The sequence below is a fragment of the Salvelinus fontinalis genome, chromosome 17, assembly GCF_029448725.1.
Source record: "Salvelinus fontinalis isolate EN_2023a chromosome 17, ASM2944872v1, whole genome shotgun sequence".
Lineage (NCBI taxonomy): Eukaryota > Metazoa > Chordata > Actinopteri > Salmoniformes > Salmonidae > Salvelinus > Salvelinus fontinalis.
In genome coordinates, this window is record NC_074681.1 from 1,573,957 (window position 1) to 1,595,627 (window position 21,671).

At 39.2% G+C, this 21,671-nt stretch overlaps 1 protein-coding gene across 1 annotated transcript in view; it reads left to right on the top strand.

Annotated features, from left to right (window-relative positions):
* The window catches only part of LOC129813544 (sodium channel protein type 4 subunit alpha-like), a 129,468-nt gene extending 113,846 nt beyond the window's left edge, over positions 1 to 15,622 (top strand). The window contains exons 21-28 of the mRNA XM_055865840.1: positions 4,201 to 4,323; positions 4,658 to 4,930; positions 5,109 to 5,162; positions 5,283 to 5,424; positions 9,837 to 9,937; positions 10,481 to 10,633; positions 12,849 to 12,966; positions 13,178 to 15,622. Coding sequence (XP_055721815.1) covers positions 4,201 to 4,323; positions 4,658 to 4,930; positions 5,109 to 5,162; positions 5,283 to 5,424; positions 9,837 to 9,937; positions 10,481 to 10,633; positions 12,849 to 12,966; positions 13,178 to 14,568 — 2,355 coding nt within the window. The 3' untranslated portion in view covers positions 14,569 to 15,622. The remainder of the gene's footprint in view (positions 1 to 4,200; positions 4,324 to 4,657; positions 4,931 to 5,108; positions 5,163 to 5,282; positions 5,425 to 9,836; positions 9,938 to 10,480; positions 10,634 to 12,848; positions 12,967 to 13,177) is intronic.
* Positions 15,623 to 21,671: the final 6,049 nt, after the last annotated feature.

Below are 21,671 nucleotides of genomic sequence, written 5' to 3' on the forward strand. Positions count from 1 at the left end.
GAAATCTACTTTGTGGATGACACAAGTAATTTTTTCAACAATTGTTTCCAGACAGATAATTTCACTTATAATTCACTGTATCACAATTCCAGTGGGTCAGAAGTTTAAATAGACTAAGTTGACTGTGCCTTTAAACAGCTTGGAAAATTCCAGAAAATTATGTCATGGCTTTAGAAACTTCTGATAGGCTGATTGACATCATTTGAGTCAATTGGAGGTGTACCTGTGGATGTATTTCAAGGCCTACTTTCAAACTCAGTGCCTCTTTGCTTGACATCATTGGAAAATCAAAAGAAATCAGCCAAGACCTCAGGAAAAAAATTGTAGACCTCCACAATTCTGGTTCATCCTTGGGAGCAATTTCCAAACGCCTGAAGGTACCATGTTCATCTGTACAAACAATACTACGCAAGTATAAACACCATGGGACCACGCAACCGTCATACCGCTCAAGAAGGAGACGCGTTCTGTCTCCTAGAGATGAACGTACTTTGGTGCAAAAAGTGCAAATCAATCCCAGAACAACAGCAAATGACCTTGTGAAGATGCTGGAGGAAACACGTACAAAAGTAACTATGTCCACAATAAAACGAGTCCTATATCGACATAACCTGAAAGGCCGCTCAGCAAGGAAGAAGCCACTGCTCCAAAACCTCCATAAAAAAGCCAGACTACGGTTTGTAACTGCACATGGGGACAAAGATCGTACTTTTAGGAGAAATGTCCACTGGTCTGATGAAACAAAAATAGAACTGTTTGGCCATAATGACCATCGTTATGTTTGGAGGAAAAAGGGGGGGCTTGCAAGCCGAAGAACACCATCCCAACCGTGAAGCACAGGGGTGGCAGCATCATGCTGTGGGGGTGCTTTGCTGCAGGAGGGACCGGTGCACTTCAGAAAATAGATGGCATCATGAGGTAGGAAAATTATGTGGATATATTGAAGCAACATCTCAAGACTCCTGTCAGGAAGTTAAAGCTTGGTCGCAAATGGGTCTTCCAAATGGACAATGACCCCAAGCATACTTCCAAAGTTGTGGCAAAATGGCTTAAGGACAACAAAGTCAAGGTAATGGATTAGCCATCACAAAGCCCTGACCTCAATCCTATAGAACATTTGTGGGCAGAACTGAAAAAGCGTGTGCGAGCAAGGAGGCCTACAAACCTGACTCAGTTTCACCAGCTCTGTCAGGAGGAATGAGCCAAAATTCACCCAACTTATTGTGGGAAGCTTATGGAAGGCTACCCGAAACGTTAGACCCAAGTTAAACAATTTAAAGGCAATGCTACCAAATAATAATTGGGTGTATGTAAACTTCTGACCCACTGGGAATGTGATGAAAGAAATAAAAGCTGAAATAAATCATTCTCTCTACGATTATTCTGACATTTCACATTCTTAAAATAAAGTGGTGATCCTAACTGACCTAAGACAGGGAATTTTTACTAGGTTGAAATGTCAGGAATTGTGAAAAACTGAGTTTAAATGTATTTGGCTAAGGTGTATGTAAACTTCCGACTTCAACTGTATCTCCCTTACCTTAATATTCTAGGGTCTATATCTCCCTTACCTTAATATTCTATGGTCTATATCTCCCTTACCTTAATATTCTAGGGGCTATAGCTCCCTTGCCTTAATATTATAGGGTCTATATCTCCCTTATGTTAATATTCTAGGGTCTATATCTTCCTTATCTTAATTTTCTAGGGTCTATATCTTCCTTATCTTAATATTCTAGGGTCTATATCTCCCTTACCTTAATATTATAGGGTCTATATCTCCCTTATCTTAATATTCTAGGGTCTATATCTCCCTTACCTTAATATTATAGGGTCTATATCTCCCTTATCTTAATATTCTAGTGGCTATATCTCCCTTGCGTTAATATTCTAGGGGTTATATCTCCCTTACCTTACCCGATAGTGATGTAGGGGCTAGGGGTTATATCTCCCTTACCTTACCCGATAGTGATGTAGGGGCTAGGGGTTATATCTCCCTTACCTTACCCGATAGTGCCATAGGGGCTAGGGGTTATATCTCCCTTACCTTACCCGATAGTGATGTAGGGGCTAGGGGTTATATCTCCCTTACCTTATCCGATAGTGATGTAGGGGCTAGGGGTTATATCTCCCTTACCTTATCCGATAGTGATGTAGGGGCTAGGGGTTATATCTCCCTTACCTTACCCGATAGTGCCATAGGGGCTAGGGGTTATATCTCCCTTACCTTACCTTGCTTCCTCTGATTTCACCCGCTGGTTCACAGATCGGCACAGACGTGTCTATAGCAGCCGTTAGGGTAAGTGGTAGTTGTGAGGTGAAAGGTGAGTATTGGGATCCAGGTTTTGGAAAAGCTACTGCATCAATAAAGTTTCTATGTTTCCTCACTCCTAAGTGCTTCACATTGAGATATCAAAAGCCACCGTCTCGTCTACTTTTCAAATCTAAACAACAATTGTCTTTTCAGCAGAAAATGTATTCAAAGCAAAAAATGTATTTTTTCTTCCCCCCCCTCATCCAAATGATAGTTAAAAATGCACAACGGACCTTGGCTTTTATATCGTATAGAAACACACTACCATGTATTCTAAGGTTTATCTAGAGAAGATCAAATGTATCATTGGACTAATTGTATTTTACAGTTCCTCGTAGGTTATCGACAGGCTGAATGAAAGTTGTTCAGACCGTTTTGAATAGTGTAGGTAGAATTTCAATAAATGTTAAAAGCTGTCTGATGTTTTGCACCTTAGTTTTGCTATCTTAACAATATGCTGTAACATATTGTATGTGGTCAGTAGTCAGCTGGAGCTGAGGTGATTCATACTGTCTGTCTGTCTCTGTCTCTGTCTACAGTGTATCTAACTGGATAGCACAGTTGGAGAGGATTATATTATTTTTTTTAGATGTGTGGCTGGATTGCAGAAATGATCAACGGAGGAGATCCAATGATTGTTTAAACACTATTTGTTATTTCTGGTTTCTATATACAACTCTCTAGCCTTTTTGATGTTTGTTTTGTTGTGTACTTTCATGGAGCCAAAGACGTATAATTTATCAGCTGTGTTTCATTTTCTGAGTATCTTCTTTAGATATATTGGACGAAATCCATTAAAATATACTTTTATAAAGAAATTATTGGGACTGTAATAGCCCTAAATTGCAATGACGGACTTAATTGGATCATACGAATACAAATTGGGCAATCAAATTTGGCAATACCATTAGTTTAAATAAAAAAAGGAGAATTGAACATTTTGTTAAACTTCTTTATAAAACCTCACTCTATTTCACATATATACATAGGTCTTATGTATATATAGCTGAGTATGTATGCATGTGCATTGACTGTACATATTGCATACTTGTATGTGTTTTGTCCCTGTTCCATTTCAGTCATTCTACCAGTAATACCTCTCATCCATGGACCATCCATCATGCCATTCTGAATCATAGCTATCATCCTCGGGCCATTCAACAGCGGAATACCATTCTGTTTTGTCCATTTTGGATGTAGAATAGAGTGGAAGTCCCCCCCCAAAAAATGTAATGAAAAATATGCCACAAAACCAAAAAAAGAAATTCTAAATTTTTCTACATTTAATTAATTGTGTTCCTAACTGTAGAATGTCCCAAAATAATACATTTTTACAGTCTCTAAAGTGTTGACTCTGAAAGTCTTGTCTCACTGTCTGTTACTCTGTCGCTGCTCTTCTTGCATATTTCTCTCTCCAGAAATTATTTGATTCATGATTTAGGTCTGTAGAGCTTTGTTTTTATTTGATGAAAGGTTGTCCGTGACTTAACTGAAAGTATATTGTATCATACAACTTAGGTGGTAGGTTTGAGTGTGTGCATGTGTATGTGTGCGTGTGTGTGTGTGTGTGTGTGTGTGTGTGTGTGTGTGTGTGTGTGTGTGTGTGTGTGTGTGTGTGTGTGCGCGTGCGTGCGTGTGTGTGTGCGTGCATAGGTCTGCATCTGCGTGCGGATAAATGGTGGGGAATTGGGGGGTGAGGTGGGGTCTTACAGACAGGGGAACCCATATTTTGTACTTTGATACTTGCTCATAAATTGCAAAACCCACAATCTTTATCTAAATGTGTTCAAGAGTGATGCTGAGGTCTCCTTTGAATGTTGGGCTGATGGAGTTTGTACTGTCATCTAAGTCTGAGCTGATTGAATGTCTCTGTGTGTCCTCTCCAGGTGTCGTTGGTGAGCCTGGTAGCTAACTCTCTGGGCTACTCTGACTTTGCTGCCATCAAATCACTGAGGACCCTCCGAGCGCTGAGGCCCCTAAGGGCCCTGTCCAGATTCGAGGGCATGCGGGTGAGACGTTCTTTAACCTTTTCTTAGAGATGTTCTACTTTCCCCGCTCTCTCATAGTTGGCCTATGTCAAGTTATTCTAGGAGATTCCACAAGTTATTATCATCCTGCGAAGGACCAGAGTTTTTCCTAAGCTGGTCACGTGGTCACGAAAAACTTGTGGTCCTATATCATAACAGTCTGAAGTGACAGACCGCCTCTAAAAGTGGAGTATTACCTTGGTCACTTAGTCAGGAAAAACTCCAGCCCTTAATCATTAAACATAATTGATATGCTGTGTCTGTGCTCCGTAATAGACAACTTCTACCCGCCTACCCGTGTTGTCTCGATCCCCAGGTGGTGGTGAACGCACTGATTGGAGCCATCCCATCCATCATGAACGTCCTGCTGGTCTGCCTCATCTTCTGGCTCATCTTCAGCATCATGGGAGTCAACCTGTTCGCAGGGAAGTTTGGTAAATGTGTGAACCGGACAGGGTTCATCCAGAATGCCTCCATCGTCAACAACAAGTCAGAGTGCCTGGCCATGAACGACACTCAGTTTTATTGGACTAAAGTCAAGGTCAACTTCGACAACGTGGGACTAGGATACCTCTCACTGCTGCAAGTGGTCCGTCTTTAAAAATAAAATACAAAAAAATTACTGTTTACATTTTTTTGTTTTTTAGCAACTTATGTGTTGAAAGGATGCCATAGTTCTTATTGTTTGTCGATAAATTAAGTAAAATTTTTATTATTTAAAAAGGTTTACCCTATAATGGTGTCAATGGTGTTCAATTTCCTTCAAGGCCACGTTTAAAGGATGGATGGAAGTTATGCATGCAGCTGTTGATTCACGTGGCGTATGTATCAATCTCTTTCCACAAATCTAGACAAACTCCTCATCTCATCAATAGAATGAGTAGACTACATTTCTATTCATAAAAAATGAAAATGGGTTCAACTAAAATATGTGTGTCCAGGTAGAGGAGCAGCCAATCAGGGAGATCAACCTCTACATGTACCTCTATTTTGTCATCTTCATCATCTTCGGATCCTTCTTCACTCTCAACCTCTTCATCGGAGTCATCATTGATAATTTCAACCAGCAAAAAAGAAAGATAAGTATATGTGGCATAACATGTTGTTTTATGTCTCGACCTACTCTTTTCACACTGTTGTATTAACAGCTGTCTGTATGGATATATACAACATTAACAGCTGTCTGTATGGATATATACAACATTAACAGCTGTCTGTATGGATATATACAACATTAACAGCTGTCTGTATACAACATTAGCAGCTGTCTGTATGGATATACAACATTACCAGCTGTCTGTATAGATATATACAACATTAACAGCTGTCTGTATGGTTATATACAACATTAACAGCTGTCTGTATGGATATACAACATTAACAGCTGTCTGTATGGATATATACAACATTAACAGCTGTCTGTATGGATATATACAACATTAATAGCTGTCTGTATAGATATATACAACATTAACAGCTGTCTGTATGGATATATACAACATTAACAGCTGTCTGTATTCAACATTAACAGCTGTCTGTATGGATATACAACATTAACAGCTGTCTGTATAGATATATACAACATTAACAGCTGTCTGTATGGATATATACAACATTAACAGCTGTCTGTATGGATATATACAACATTAACAGCTGTCTGTATAGATATATACAACATTAACAGCTGTCTGTATACAACATTAACAGCTGTCTGTATGGATATATACAACATTAACATCTGTCTGTATGGATATATACAACATTAATAGCTGTCTGTATAGATATATACAACATTAACAGCTGTCTGTATGGATATATACAACATTAACAGCTGTCTGTATTCAACATTAACAGCGGGCCGTGTATGGATATACAACATTAACAGCTGTCTGTATAGATATATACAACATTAACAGCTGTCTGAATGGATATATACAACATTAACAGCTGTCTGTATAGATATATACAACATTAACAGCTGTCTGTATGGATATATACAACATTAACAGCTGTCTGTATACAACATTAACAGCTGTATGTATAGATATATACAACATTAACAGCTGTCTGTATACAACATTAACAGCTGTCTGTATGGATATATACAACATTAACAGCTGTCTGTATAGATATATACAACATTAACAGCTGTCTGTATACAACATTAACAGCTGTCTGTATAGATATATACAACATTAACAGCTGTCTGTATGGATATATACAACATTAACAGCTGTCTGTATGGATATACAACATTAACAGCTGTCTGTATGGATATGTACAACATTAACAGCTGTCTGTATAGATATATACAACATTAACAGCTGTCTGTATGGATATATACAACATTAACAGCTGTCTGTATGGATATGTACAACATTAACAGCTGTCTGTATGGATATACAACATTAACAGCTGTCTGTATGGATATATACAACATTAACAGCTGTCTGTATAGATATATACAACATTAACAGCTGTCTGTATGGATATACAACATTAACAGCTGTCTGTATACAACATTAACAGCTGTCTGTATAGATATATACAACATTAACAGCTGTCTGTATGGATATCTACAACATTAACAGCTGTGTATAGATATATACAACATTAACAGCTGTCTGCATGGATATATACAACATTACCAGCTGTCTGTATGGATATACAACATTAACAGCTGTCTGTATGGATATACAACATTGACAGCTGTCTGTATAGATATATACAACATTAACAGCTGTCTGTATGGATATATACAACATTAACAGCTGTCTGTATGGATATATACAACATTAACAGCTGTCTGTATAGATATATACAACATTAACAGCTGTCTGTATGGATATACAACATTAACAGCTGTCTGTATAGATATATACAACATTAACAGCTGTCTGTATGGATATACAACATTAACAGCTGTCTGTATAGATATATACAACATTAACAGCTGTCTGAATAGATATACAACATTAACAGCTGTCTGTATGGATATACAACATTAACAGCTGTCTGTATAGATATATACAACATTAACAGCTGTCTGTATGGATATACAACATTAACAGCTGTCTGTATGGATATATACAACATTAACAGCTGTCTGTATGGATATGTACAACATTAACAGCTGTCTGTATAGATATCTACAACATTAACAGCTGTTTGTATAGATATATACAACATTAACAGCTGTCTGTATACAACATTAACAGCTGTCTGTATAGATATCTACACCATTAACAGCTGTCTGTATGGATATATACAACATTGACAGCTGTCTGTATAGATATATACAACATTAACAGCTGTCTGTATAGATATACAACATTAACAGCTGTCTGTATGGATATACAACATTAACAGCTGTCTGTATAGATATATACAACATTAACAGCTGTCTGTATGGATATACAACATTAACAGCTGTCTGTATAGATATATACAACATTAACAGCTGTCTGTATAGATATACAACATTAACAGCTGTCTGTATGGATATACAACATTAACAGCTGTCTGTATAGATATATACAACATTAACAGCTGTCTGTATGGATATACAACATTAACAGCTGTCTGTATGGATATATACAACATTAACAGCTGTCTGTATGGATATGTACAACATTAACAGCTGTCTGTATGGATATATACAACATTAACAGCTGTCTGTATAGATATCTACAACATTAACAGCTGTTTGTATAGATATATACAACATTAACAGCTGTCTGTATACAACATTAACAGCTGTTTGTATAGATATATACAACATTAACAGCTGTCTGTATAGATATCTACAACATTAACAGCTGTCTGTATGGATATATACAACATTAACAGCTGTCTGTATGGATATATACAACATTAACAGCTGTCTGTATGGATATACAACATTAACAGCTGTCTGTATAGATATATACAACATTAACAGCTGTGTGTATAGATATATACAACATTAACAGCTGTCTGTATAGATATCTACAACATTAACAGCTGTTTGTATAGATATATACAACATTAACAGCTGTCTGTATACAACATTAACAGCTGTTTGTATAGATATATACAACATTAACAGCTGTCTGTATGGATATACAACATTAACAGCTGTCTGTATAGATATATACAACATTAACAGCTGTCTGTATGGATATATACAACATTAACAGCTGTCTGTATGGATATACAACATTAACAGCTGTCTGTATAGATATATACAACATTAACAGCTGTGTGTATAGATATATACAACATTAACAGCTGTCTGTATACAACATTAACAGCTGTCTGTATAGATATCTACAACATTAACAGCTGTCTGTATAGATATATACAACATTAACAGCTGTGTGTATAGATATATACAACATTAACAGCTGTGTGTATAGATATATACAACATTAACAGCTGTCTGTATACAACATTAACAGCTGTCTGTATAGATATCTACAACATTAACAGCTGTCTGTATAGATATATACAACATTAACAGCTGTCTGTATAGATATATACAACATTAACAGCTGTGTGTATAGATATATACAACATTAACAGCTGTGTGTATAGATATATACAACATTAACAGCTGTGTGTATAGATATATACAACATTAACAGCTGTCTGTATAGATATATACAACATTAACAGCTGTGTGTATAGATATATACAACATTAACAGCTGTCTGTATGGATATATACAACATTAACAGCTGTGTGTATAGATATATACAACATTAACAGCTGTGTGTATAGATATATACAACATTAACAGCTGTCTGTATGGATATATACAACATTAACAGCTGTCTGTATACAACATTAACAGCTGTCTGTATAGATATATACAACATTAACAGCTGTCTGTATAGATATATACAACATTAACAGCTGTCTGTATAGATATATACAACATTAACAGCTGTCTGTATAGATATATACAACATTAACAGCTGTCTGTATAGATATATACAACATTAACAGCTGTCTGTATAGATATATACAACATTAACAGCTGTCTGTATAGATATATACAACATTAACAGCTGTCTGTATGGATATATACAACATTAACAGCTGTCTGTATACAACATTAACAGCTGTCTGTATAGATATATACAACATTAACAGCTGTCTGTATGGATATATACAACATTAACAGCTGTCTGTATGGATATATACAACATTAACAGCTGTCTGTATGGATATACAACATTAACAGCTGTCTGTATAGATATATACAACATTAACAGCTGTCTGTATGAATATCAGTGGAGGCTGCTGAAAGGAGGACAGCTCATAGTAATGTCTGGAACAGAGCAAATGTAATGGAAACCATGTGTTTGATGTATTTGATACCATTTCACCTATTCCGCTCCAGCCATTACCACGAGCCAGTCCTCCTAAATGAAGGTCCCACCAACCTCCTGTGATGTATATGTGCAACATTAACGGTGAAGAATAATGGTGAATGCATTTGTTATACTTAGGTGGACAAGACATTTTCATGACTGACGAGCAGAGGAAGTACTACAACGCTATGAAGAAAATAGGCTCTAAAAAGCCCGAAAAGCCTATACCAAGACCTACGGTAAAATACCAACTATGATAAGTCTATACCAAGACCTACGGTAAAATACCAACTATGATAAGTCTATACCAAGACCTACGGTAAAATACCAACTATGATAAGTCTATACCAAGAACTACAGTAAAATACCAACTATGATAAGTCTATACCAAGAACTACAGTAAAATACCAACTATGATAAGTCTATACCAAGACTTACGGTAAAATACCAACTCTGATAGGCCTATACCAAGAACTACGGTAAAATACCAACTATGATAGGCCTATACCAAGACCTACGGTAAAATACCAACTATGATAAGTCTATACCAAGACCTACAGTAAAATACCAACTATGATAGACCTATACCAAGATCTACGGTAAAATACATTTGATGAACTATGACAAACATGACAGTGGATCTAATATGTACTCAAACATTCTTTTATAAATGCATTTTAGAATGAACCTGAATGATATTCGAACGATGGAAACTTTATGGATAGCCAACATGGCATTAATTAATAGATCCATGCCATCTTTTCATCTATCCATCTCTCCAGAATATACTCCAAGGCTTCTTATTTGACCTGGTATCCAAGCAAGCCTTTGACATCATCATTATGATGCTGATCATCGTCAACATGGTGACCATGATGGTGGAGACAGACGATCAGTCCGTACGCATGGAGTCCATTCTCAACAAGATCAACCTGGTCTGTAGCGTGATGTACTAGTACTACAGTACCCATAATGCTCTGTGTATGATGTACTACAGTACCCATAATGCTCTGTGTATGATGTACTACAGTACCCATAATGCTCTGTGTATGATGTACTACAGTACCCATAATGCTCTGTGTATGATGTACTACAGTACCCATAATGGTCTGTGTATGATGTACTACAGTACCCATAATGGTCTGTGTATGATGTACTACAGTACCCATAATGCTCTGTGTATGATGTACTACAGTACCCATAATGGTCTGTGTATGATGTACTACTGTACCCATAATACTCACGTAGTCCATCCTCAACAAAATGGTCTGTAACAGAGACGGAAGAGGAAGTGAGACATCCCACTCCCTAATTTTTTCTGTTTCAATGGAGTCAATGAACTATGTAGACCATACCCAGCTGCTATTGCATAGGTGTCTATGGGAGTGCCACCCCCTTAAGTAAAAAGGAACTGACCATTTTTTCCAATGGTAAATGGCTTGAGTGAACTATCTTAATTTATCCACCATCTTTGTTCTATAGCATGATGTACTAGTACTACAATACCCATAATGCTCTGTACAACTTATCCTTTTTTATCCTAGTACATACAGTACATTCGGGAAGTATTCAGACCCCTTGACTTTTTCCACATATTGTTACGTTACAGCCTTATTCTACAATGTATTAAATTGTATTTTTTTCTCATCAATCTACACACAATACCCAATAATGACAAAGCAAAAACAGGTTTTTAGAAATGTTTGCAAATGTATTACAAATAAAAAACAGAAATACCTTATTTACAGAAGTATTCAGGCCCTTTGCTATGAGACTTGAAATTGAGCTCAGGTGCATCCTGTTTTCATTGATCATCCTTGAGATGTTTCTACAACTTGGAGTCCACCTGTGATAAATTCAATTGACTGGACATGATTTGGAAAGGCACACGCCTGTCTATATAAGGTCCCACAGTTGACAGTGCATGTCAGAGCAAAAACCAAGCCATGAGGTCGAAGGATTTGTCCGTAAAGCTCTGAGACAGGATTGTGTTGAGGCACAGATCTGGGGAAGGGTAACAAAACAATTCTGCTGCATTGAAGGTCCCCAAGATCACAGTGGCCTGCATTATTCTTAAATGGAAGAAATTTGGAACCACCAAGACTCTTCCTAGAGCTGGCAGCCCGACCAAACTGAGCAATCGGGATAGAAGGGCCTTGGTCAGGGAGGTGACCAAGAACCCAATGTTCACTCTGACAGAGCTCTAGAGTTCCTCTGTAGAGATGGGAGAACTTTCCAGAAGGACAACCATCTCTGCAGCACTCCAGCAATCAGGCCTTTATCAGGCCTCCTCAATAAAAGGCACATGACAGCCCGCTTGGAGTTTGCCAAAAGCCACCTAAAGACTCTCAGACCATGGAAAACCAGATTATATGGTCTGATGAAACCAAGATTGAACTCTTTGGCCTGAATGCCAAGCGTCACTTCTGGAGGAAACCAGGCAGGAAACTACGGTGAAGCATGGTGGTGGCAGCATCATGCTGTGGGGATGTTTTTCAGCGGCAAGGACTGGGAGACTAGTCAAGATTGAGGGAAAGCTGAACAGAGCAAAGTACATAGAGATCCGTGAGGAAAACCTGCTCCAGAGTGCTCAGGACCTCAGACTGGGGTGAAGGTTCACCTTCCAACACTACATCGAGCCTAAGCACACAGCCAAGACAACACAGGAGTGGCTTCGGGACAAGTCTCTGAATGTCCTTGAGTGACCCAGCCAGAGCCCGGACTTGAACCCGATCTAACATCTCTGGAGAGACCTGAAAATAACTGTGCAGCGATGCTCCCCATCCGACCTTACAGAGTTTGAGAGGATCTGCAGAGAAGAATGGGAGAAACTCCCCAAATACAGGTGTGCCAAGCTTGAGGCATCATACCCAAAAAGACTTCAGGCTGCAATCGCTGCCTAAAATGCTTCAACAAAGTACTGAGTAAAATGTCAGATTAAAAATGGTAAAAAAATTGCACAAATTTCTAAAAAACTGTTTTTGCATGGTCATTATGGGGTATGGTGTGTAGATTGAAGAGGAATTTTATTTTAGAATGAGTCTGTAACGTAACAAAATGTGGAAAAATTCAAGAGTTGTGAATACTTTCCGAATGCACCGTATGTTCCTGAAGATAATACGATGGTGTCCTGTCTCCTTATCCATTCAGATTTTCATTGTCATCTTCGCCACCGAATGCCTCATGAAGATCGTGGCACTTCGCTGCTATTTCTTCACCGTGGGATGGAACATCTTTGACTTTGTGGTTATCATTCTCTCCATCGTGGGTGGGTGGAAAAAATATAACCCTGGAAACAACCTACAAAACTACCTAAATATATAATTTCTGACATCTATACTAAAAAATTTCCTAAATATTTTATAAATAAATCATAATTTATTTATGAATAATTTATATAAATTTACATTTCATGTAAAGGTGATCAAATGTTTTGTCTTTCATTTGTTTTTCTTAATTTCTGATTTCAACACTTGCAGGTATCGTTCTGGCTGACATCATCGAGAAGTACTTTGTATCTCCGACTCTGTTCCGTGTCATCAGACTGGCAAGGATAGGACGCGTCCTTCGCCTGATACGTGGAGCCAAAGGAATAAGGACTTTACTGTTTGCCTTAATGATGTCCATGCCAGCGTTGTTCAACATCGGCCTGCTGCTCTTCCTCGTAATGTTCATATACGCTATCTTCGGAATGGCCAACTTCGCTTACGTGAAAAAAAAGGAAGGGATAGATGACATGTTCAACTTCGAGACCTTTGGGAATAGTATGATCTGCCTGTTTCAGATCAGCACGTCCGCCGGGTGGGACAACGTCCTGGAGCCCATCATGTCTAACTCCCCAGAGGAGTGTGAAGCCTACGTCGTCAACACCGGCACCAACGTCCGGGGAAACTGTGGCAACCCGTCTGTGGCAATCGCCTTCTGTGTCAGCTACATCATCATATCGTTCCTCATCGTGGTCAACATGTACATCGCCATCATCCTGGAGAACTTCAGCGTGGCCACCGAGGAGAGCACCGAGCCGCTGAGCGAGGACGACTTCGAGATGTTCTATGAGGTTTGGGAGAAGTTCGACGCAGAGGCCACCCAGTTCATAGAGTTCTCCAAGCTGTCGAATTTCGCAGACAACCTGTCGGAGCCGCTGCGCATCGCCAAGCCTAACAAGATCAAGCTGATCTCTATGGACCTGCCGATGGTGAGCGGGGACAAGATCCACTGCCTGGACATCCTGTTCGCCTTCACCAAACGCGTGCTGGGCGAGTCGGGCGAGATGGACGCCCTCAAGCAGCAGATGGAGGAGAAGTTCATGATGGCCAACCCGTCCAAGATCTCCCACGAACCAATCACAACGACCCTACGCCGCAAGCAGGAAGACGTGTCTGCCATCATCATCCAGCGCTGTTACAGACGCCACCTGGTGAAACGGCAGATGAAGCAGGCCTCATTCCTTTACAGACAGATGAACCTTCAGACCAACCTGAACTTGCAGGAGCACATAGTGGTGGACATAGAGAGGGCCCCGGAGACGGAGGGCCTCATCGCCGCCATGATAAAGGAACACTACGGCCCCGAGGGGCCCGTCGAGGAGGAGGAGGAGGAGGAGCTGGTAGAGGTCATGGGGGTCATGGAAGGGACTCTGTCCTCCTCACCGCCATCTTACGACAGTGTGACCCGGCCGGGGGTGGCTAGTGACGTTGGTCAGATAGAACGGCTAGAAAGGCCGAGAGACTTAGTGTTAGAACTCAGGGAGCCTAGCCCCTCACAAACATATAGGGAACCTAGCACCTCACAAACATATAGGGAACCTAGCACCTCACAAACATATAGGGAACTTAGCCCCTCACAAACATTTGAAGAGACATTTCTTTGAGATATTGTTTTCAGGAAACGTGTTTTTTGTTGTTTTGTTTACAACATGTACAGTATCATAACTCGGAACAACTCTCTTGGTACAAGATGAACATTTTTATAGCAGAAAATACCCAGGAATTTCATGGTAAAATGCAAATATTGCTTTTCTATTGTTTATAAAAGACCCTTTGTCAATCAAACAATCATATGATATGTGTATTAATAATGTTTAGAAACCCAGGCACCACTTTGAAGATGGCGATTCCACTAAAATGTATAAAAGATACTTATAAACAAATGTGTGATTTCATATATTCTGTCACAATGGTTAACCAGTAAGTGTAAATGACAATCAATCAGCTCTGAATAACATTTTGAAGTTGGATTGTTTTGATTTACGGATGAATAGAGATAAATGTGGACTGTTAAGATCTTGGTTCTCGTTTTGATTACAGACGATGGACTCTTATCTTTATTATCAAAAAATGGCAGATTTGCTAAAATTATATTTATGAAAAAGTATATTTAAGTATATTTTCTTATTAATGGATATTTCAGGACAAATATTATTGTTATTTTCTAACCAATGAGTTAATATGGTAAAGACCACATTATTTGATCAGAAGTGTATAGTTTATATGTATATATTATGCACTAAATTTATTTTATTGCATGATCAGTATATTAAAACCCCCATGGTGAAGGGTTGTGTATAGTACTAACTGCAGCATAATGTGCCTGATAATGGTTGTCTGTCATCTGCACACTCAGTTCCCTTTGAAACCATTTAATTTGACCTGTGGAAGTAGACGGGAGTAGAAATATACATGACAAACATGTGTTATATTGACCTACGTAAAGAGTTATGGGGGGGGCGTTCATGTCAAACATTTATATCTAACTTTTATAATGTATTTATATTGTAAGGTCATCTCCATGACAGTCCATACGTATATAGGGATAATAGCCAGAGCAATCAAATGATGTGTATACAACTGTATTCATTCTTTTTACATGAAAGATGATAAGATACTTCCTTGAAAACCTTTTTTCCGTATTAATTTTAAGTAGGTAATCACTATATCAAACAATATTAAAAGATTTTTCCATAGTTGGGAGTTTTCATTTTGTTACAGCTAGTTAAACAAATGGTACACTATTGTTTTCTATCCTATTTTATTTTACTTTTTACTTTTTTATTTTTTTTTACATGTTATAGCTTATAATTATTACAACATTTCTGCATATATCAGAATTGATTTATTTCAAATTCACTGGTTTTATCCCTCTTGCCTTTTTCTATTAGACTAATCTACAGTTTGTGGCATGTCAATGCATACTAGCATTCATGATCAAACTCAAAATACAGTACGATATTTGGAGCAACCTGAATAATCTAAACAATCCCCATATTATACTGTGTCTTCAGGTCCAAATCAAGACCAATGACTGTCTCTGTCTGTTTTCACAGTGAAAACTAGTTAGCTACAATGACCTCAATAGTGGACAGGGGTTTCCAGGCGTCACAGTTAAATCCCTCGCCGCTCCACGTCCGTGTGTTTGACAAAACCCAACAGCTGTGCACATTCGCAACCCTCCATTATTATACTGTGGCTGAGAGACTAACTGCTCTTACAAGTTCATTTGGTCTGTGATGCTTTGTGGGAAAATGCATGTAGAAGATATAGGTTGAGCGTGAAGTGAAGCGTGACTACTGTAGAGTAAGTAAACGTCGAACAGAGTCCAAAAACACTTCCTGTAAGGAAGTTAAATGAGCTATGCCGTTTTAATTCCGAAAAAATATATAAAAAAATATATTATAGAAAGACAAAAACATTTTATTTGGTTATTCTCCATCACTCCTATTGAAACACTTGACATTGGGCTATTTTAATTGATCTCTTAGTTTAGGTTTGGACTGCTTTCATGATCCTTCTAGAACTTACTTTTAATAAAAGCAAAGATGTATTTTTTGTCTTTTACTTAACTAGGCAAGTCAGTTAAGAACAAATTCTTATTTACAATGACGGCATACCCCAGGCCAAACCCGGACGATGCTGGGCCAATTGTGCGCCGCCCTATGGGACTCCCAATCACAGCCAGTTGTGATACAGCCTGGAATTGAACCAGGGTCTGTAGTGACGCCTCCAGCACTGAGAAGCAGTGCCTTAGACTGCTGCGCTACTCGGGATAAAGTGTTATGTAAAACGTACAGTATTTAGATATGGAGGTTGGATTCGAGTTACTATATGAACCCTCCCAAAAAAATGTGGGTTTGGAAAAAATATTCACAAGGGGAGCCAATTTGGATTTATCCCCAAAGAGATTTCCTCTGTGGTCGAGTTGGAGTGGTCAAATCCAGGCGGACCAGCTGGGCAAGAGGGATAATCTGTGTGAAAAAAAAATCACTTGTTTTAATTACACACACACACATACACGGGCGCTGCATGGACTCACACACACATTAACACACACAGACACTTTTAGCAATACACACATGCATAAACACACAAACATGCACACACACACTGACACACACACACTGACACACACACACTGACACACATGCCATACTTTTTCATCAAGCCTCATTACTGACAGATGCTTTAAATTTAATTTGTTTTTTTGTGCATGAAATACCAAAAAATGCTGTGCCTTGAATGGATGTGACTTGGTCATTGATCTGATATTTAAGCATTTGGACATGTGGCAGGTATTAAGCCTTTCAATCAGAGAGAAAACATTTTAAAAAGATTAAAAACTCCACTTTTTCTAATTACTCAAATGCACCAGCTTGGGCACATGGTAAAACACTCAGATACAATGTCAATGTGATGCATTATGAAATATTTCACTCAAGGAAAATATATCCATATCAAATACAGCAGCAATGAACGGGGTTCACAGGACGACATAAAAGGACACGATCAGTTGGATAATAAAGCAAGCACTCTTTATCATGTAGCAATCACTAAAAACATTATGTTTATCTCTCAAAATCACAGGAATGATGCAAGTTATGTTTAGTCTAGTGATGTAGGTTTGTTATCTTTGAATGCAGCCGGTAATCATTTTAAAATTCTTTACACAATGTATTGCGTTTTATACCAATTATGGGGTTAATTTGACTAATGGTTTACGTTATAATATGTGAAATATTTTCTGCATTAATTTCACAATATTTCACATTGTTCATCTGCATAATTTAAATCTAACATTAATTTGCATGAGACAAAGTCCACTTGACCAATACTTATTGCTCTAGTATCTTATGGTGTCCACTGGTGCCAATGACATCTATAGTGCCACCAACTGGTCTGGTGCAGTGGCTTTATATTCACACAGCGTCTAAGAACATACACATAAGGTTTATATACCAAATTTCATGGCCTTCATGGCCTCCATCGCTTCGCTTCTTATAGCCCTGGTTTGAAATGGTGCCATTTAGCAGTGTAGCAGTAACTGACTTTGAATGCAGAAACTAATAGTTCTCAAATTCATTAGAGGCTAATTCATTGAGTCTATCTTCAAGTTTTCATTTGTCACATGCTTAAAGGCCCAGTGAAGTCAAAAATGTGAGTGTCCTGTATTTTATATATATTTCCACACTAAGGTTGTATGTGTGGGTGTTATTGTGAGTGTGCGGGTGCGGGTGCGGGTGCGGGTGTTAGTGTATGTATATGGGTCTTATTGTGAGCGTGTGGGTGTTAGTGTATGTGTGTGGGTGTTAGTGTGAGTGAGCTGGTGTTAGTGTGAGTGAGTGGGTGTTAGTTTGAGTGAGTGGGTGTTAGTGTGAGTGAGTGGGTGGGTGTTAGTGTGAGTATGTGGGTGTGGGTGTTAGTGTGAGTGAGTGAGTGGGTGGTAGTATGTGGGTGTTAGTGTGAGTGTGTGGGTGCTAGTGTGAGTGTGTGGGTGTTAGTGTGTGGATGTGGGTGTTATTGTATGTATGTGGGTATTGGTGTGAATGTGTGTGTGTGAGTGTGTGGGTGTTAGTGTGAGTATGTGGGTGTTAGTGTGAGTATGTGGGCGTTAGTGTGAGTGTGTGGGTGTTATTGTATGTGTGTGGGTGTTAGTGTGAGTGTGTGGGTGTTAGTGTGAGTGTGTGGGTGTGGGTGTTATTGTATGTGTGTGGGTGTTAGTGTGTGGATGCGGGTGTTATTGTATGTGTGTGGGTGTTAGTGTGAGTGTGTGGGTGTGGGTGTTAGTGTGAGTGTGTGGATGTTAGTGTGTTGATGTGGGTGTTATTGTATGTATGTGGGTGTTGGTGTGAATGTGTGTGTGTTAGTGTGAGTATGTGGGTGTGGGTGTTAGTGTGAGTGTGTGGGTGTTAGCATGAGTGTGTGTGTGTGTGTGTTAGTGTGTGGGTGTTAGTGAATCTTTAGGGATTATTGTGATGAGACAAATGACCAAATTTGGAGTGAATCTGACTTTTAGTCCATGAGAAGATTTTTTATGATTATTTTAAGCATTAGCGTTACATAGTCAAAAAAGTTCATTATGAATAGTTTCCTTATTTTTTAAGATATTAGTGTCAAACTTAATTTGGTTGATGAAGGTAATGTCTTTGATTACCCCTAAAAGTTTCACAATTTATTTGGACACGTAAAATCAATTTTCCTGATTTACAGTTGAAGTCGGAAGTTTACATACACTAAGGTTGGAGTCATTAAAACTCGTTTTAATCAGTCAGGAAGTTAAAGCTTGGTCGCAAATGGGTCTTCCAAGTGGACAATGACCCCAAGCAAAGTTGTGGCAAAATGGCTTAAGGACAACAAAGTCAAGGTATTGGAGTGGCCATCACAAAGCCCTGACCTCAATCCTATAGAACATGTGTGGGCAGAACTGAAAAAGCATGTACAAGAAAGGAGATCTACAAACCTGACTCGGTTACACCAGCTCTTTCGGTAGGAATGGGCCAAAATTCACTTCGTGTGGGAAGCTTGTTGAAACCTATCCAAAATGTTTGACCCAGGTTAAACAATTTAAAGGCAATGCTACCAAATAATAATTGAGTGTATGTAAACTTCTGACCCACTGGGAATGTGATGAAAGAAATAAAAGCTGAAATAAATAATTCTCTCTATCATTATTTTCCACAGCCAGAACAGCCAGAAGAGGACTGGCCACCCCTCATAGCCTGGTTCCTCTCTAGGTTTCTTCCTAGGTTTTGGCCTTTCTAGGGAGTTTTTCCTAGCCACCGTGCTTCTACACCTGCATTCTAGCTGTTTGGGGTTTTAGGCTGGGTTTCTGTACAGCACTTCGAGATATTATCTGATGTACGAAGGGCTATATAAAATAAAATTGATTGATTGATTGATTATTAGCATTGCACCATATCATGTAGACATAGAGGTTTATGTGCTCTATGTGTTAGCATATGTGCGCCGGATATATGACATGGGGGGTTAAGAGACATTTTAAACTGGGTGGTTCGAGCCCTGAATTCTGATTGGCTGACAGCTGTGGTATATCAGACCGTATACCACTGGTATGACAAAACATGTATTTTTACTGCCCTAATTAGATTGGTGCCAGTTTATAATAGCAATAAGGCGCCTTGAGGGTTTGTGGTATAGAGGACTTGTGGTATTTTGCCAATATACCACGGCTAAGGGCTGTATTTAAGCACTGCACGTTGCGTCATGCGTAAGAACAGCCCTTAGCCGTGGTATGTCGGCCATGGGGCGGCAGCGTAGCCTAGTGGTTAGAGCATTGGACTAGTAACCGAAAGGTGGCAAGATCGAATCCCTGAGCTGACAACGTACAAATCTGTCGTTCTGCCCCTGAACAAGGCAGTTCTGCCCCTGAACAAGGCACCCACTGTTCCTAGGCTCAACTGTTCTAGTTCTTAACTGACTTGCCTCGTTAAATAAAGGTTCAAATAAAATATACTCTATACACCCTCTCATTTATTGCTTAAATAGACATAGTTGTTTTTTGGTACGATTTTATTTCTGATCCTTTTTTTACAATACAAAGCATCCAAACGACATCCTGAGCCTGCCTGCCGTCCTGTACCTTTTCCCCACCTTTCTGGATTACCGACCTTTGCCTGTCCTGACGCTGAGCCTGCCTGCCGTCCTGTACCTTTTCCCCACCTTTCTGGATTACCGACCTTTGCCTGTCCTGACGCTGAGCCTGCCTGCCGGCCTGTACCTTTTCCCCACCTTTCTGGATTACCGACCTTTGCCTGTCCTGACGCTGAGCCTGCCTGCCGTCCTGTACCTTTTCCCCACCTTTCTGGGTTACCGACCTTTGCCTGTCCTGACGTTGAGCCTGCCTGCCGTCCTGTACCTTTTCCCCACCTTTCTGGATTACCGACCTTTGCCTGTCCTGACTCTGAGCCTGCCTACCATCCTGTACCTTTTCCCCACCTTTCTGGGTTACCGACCTTTGCCTGTCCTGACGCTGAGCCTGCCTGCCGTCCTGTACCTTTTCCCCACCTATCTGGATTACTGACCCCTGCCTGCCCTTGATTAATAAACTGTTGTTATTTCGACGTTGTCTGCATCTGGGTCTAACCTGAAACGTGATAGGATGTTTGTGCGAGTCTGTGTGACTCTAAAATTTGGACTCATGAGATCAAAGGACTGATTTCCACCGGTCTAATGTCCATTGCTCGTGTTTCTTGGCACAAGTAAGTCTCTTCTTCTGATTGGTGCCCTTTAGTAGTGGTTTCTTCGCAGCAACTTGACCATGAAGGCCTGATTCATGCAGTCTCTTCTGAATATTTGATGTTGAGATGTGTATGTTACTTGAAATCTGTGAAGCATTTATTTGGGCTGCAATTTCTGAGGCTAGTAACTGTAATGAATTTATCCTCAGCAGCAGAGGTAACTCTGGGTCTTCTTTCCCTGTGGCGGTCCTCATGAGAGACAGTTTCATCAAAGCACTTTCAAAGAAACTTTCAAAGTTCTTGAAATATTCCGGATTAACTGACCTTCATGTCTGAAAGTAATGATGGACTGCTGTCTCTCTTTGCTAATTTGAGCTGTTCTTGCCATAATACAGACTTGGTATTTTACCAAAAATCAAATCAAAATCAAATCAAATGTATTTATATAGCCCTTCTTACATCAGCTGATATATCAAAGTGCTGTACAGAAACCCAGCCTAAAACCC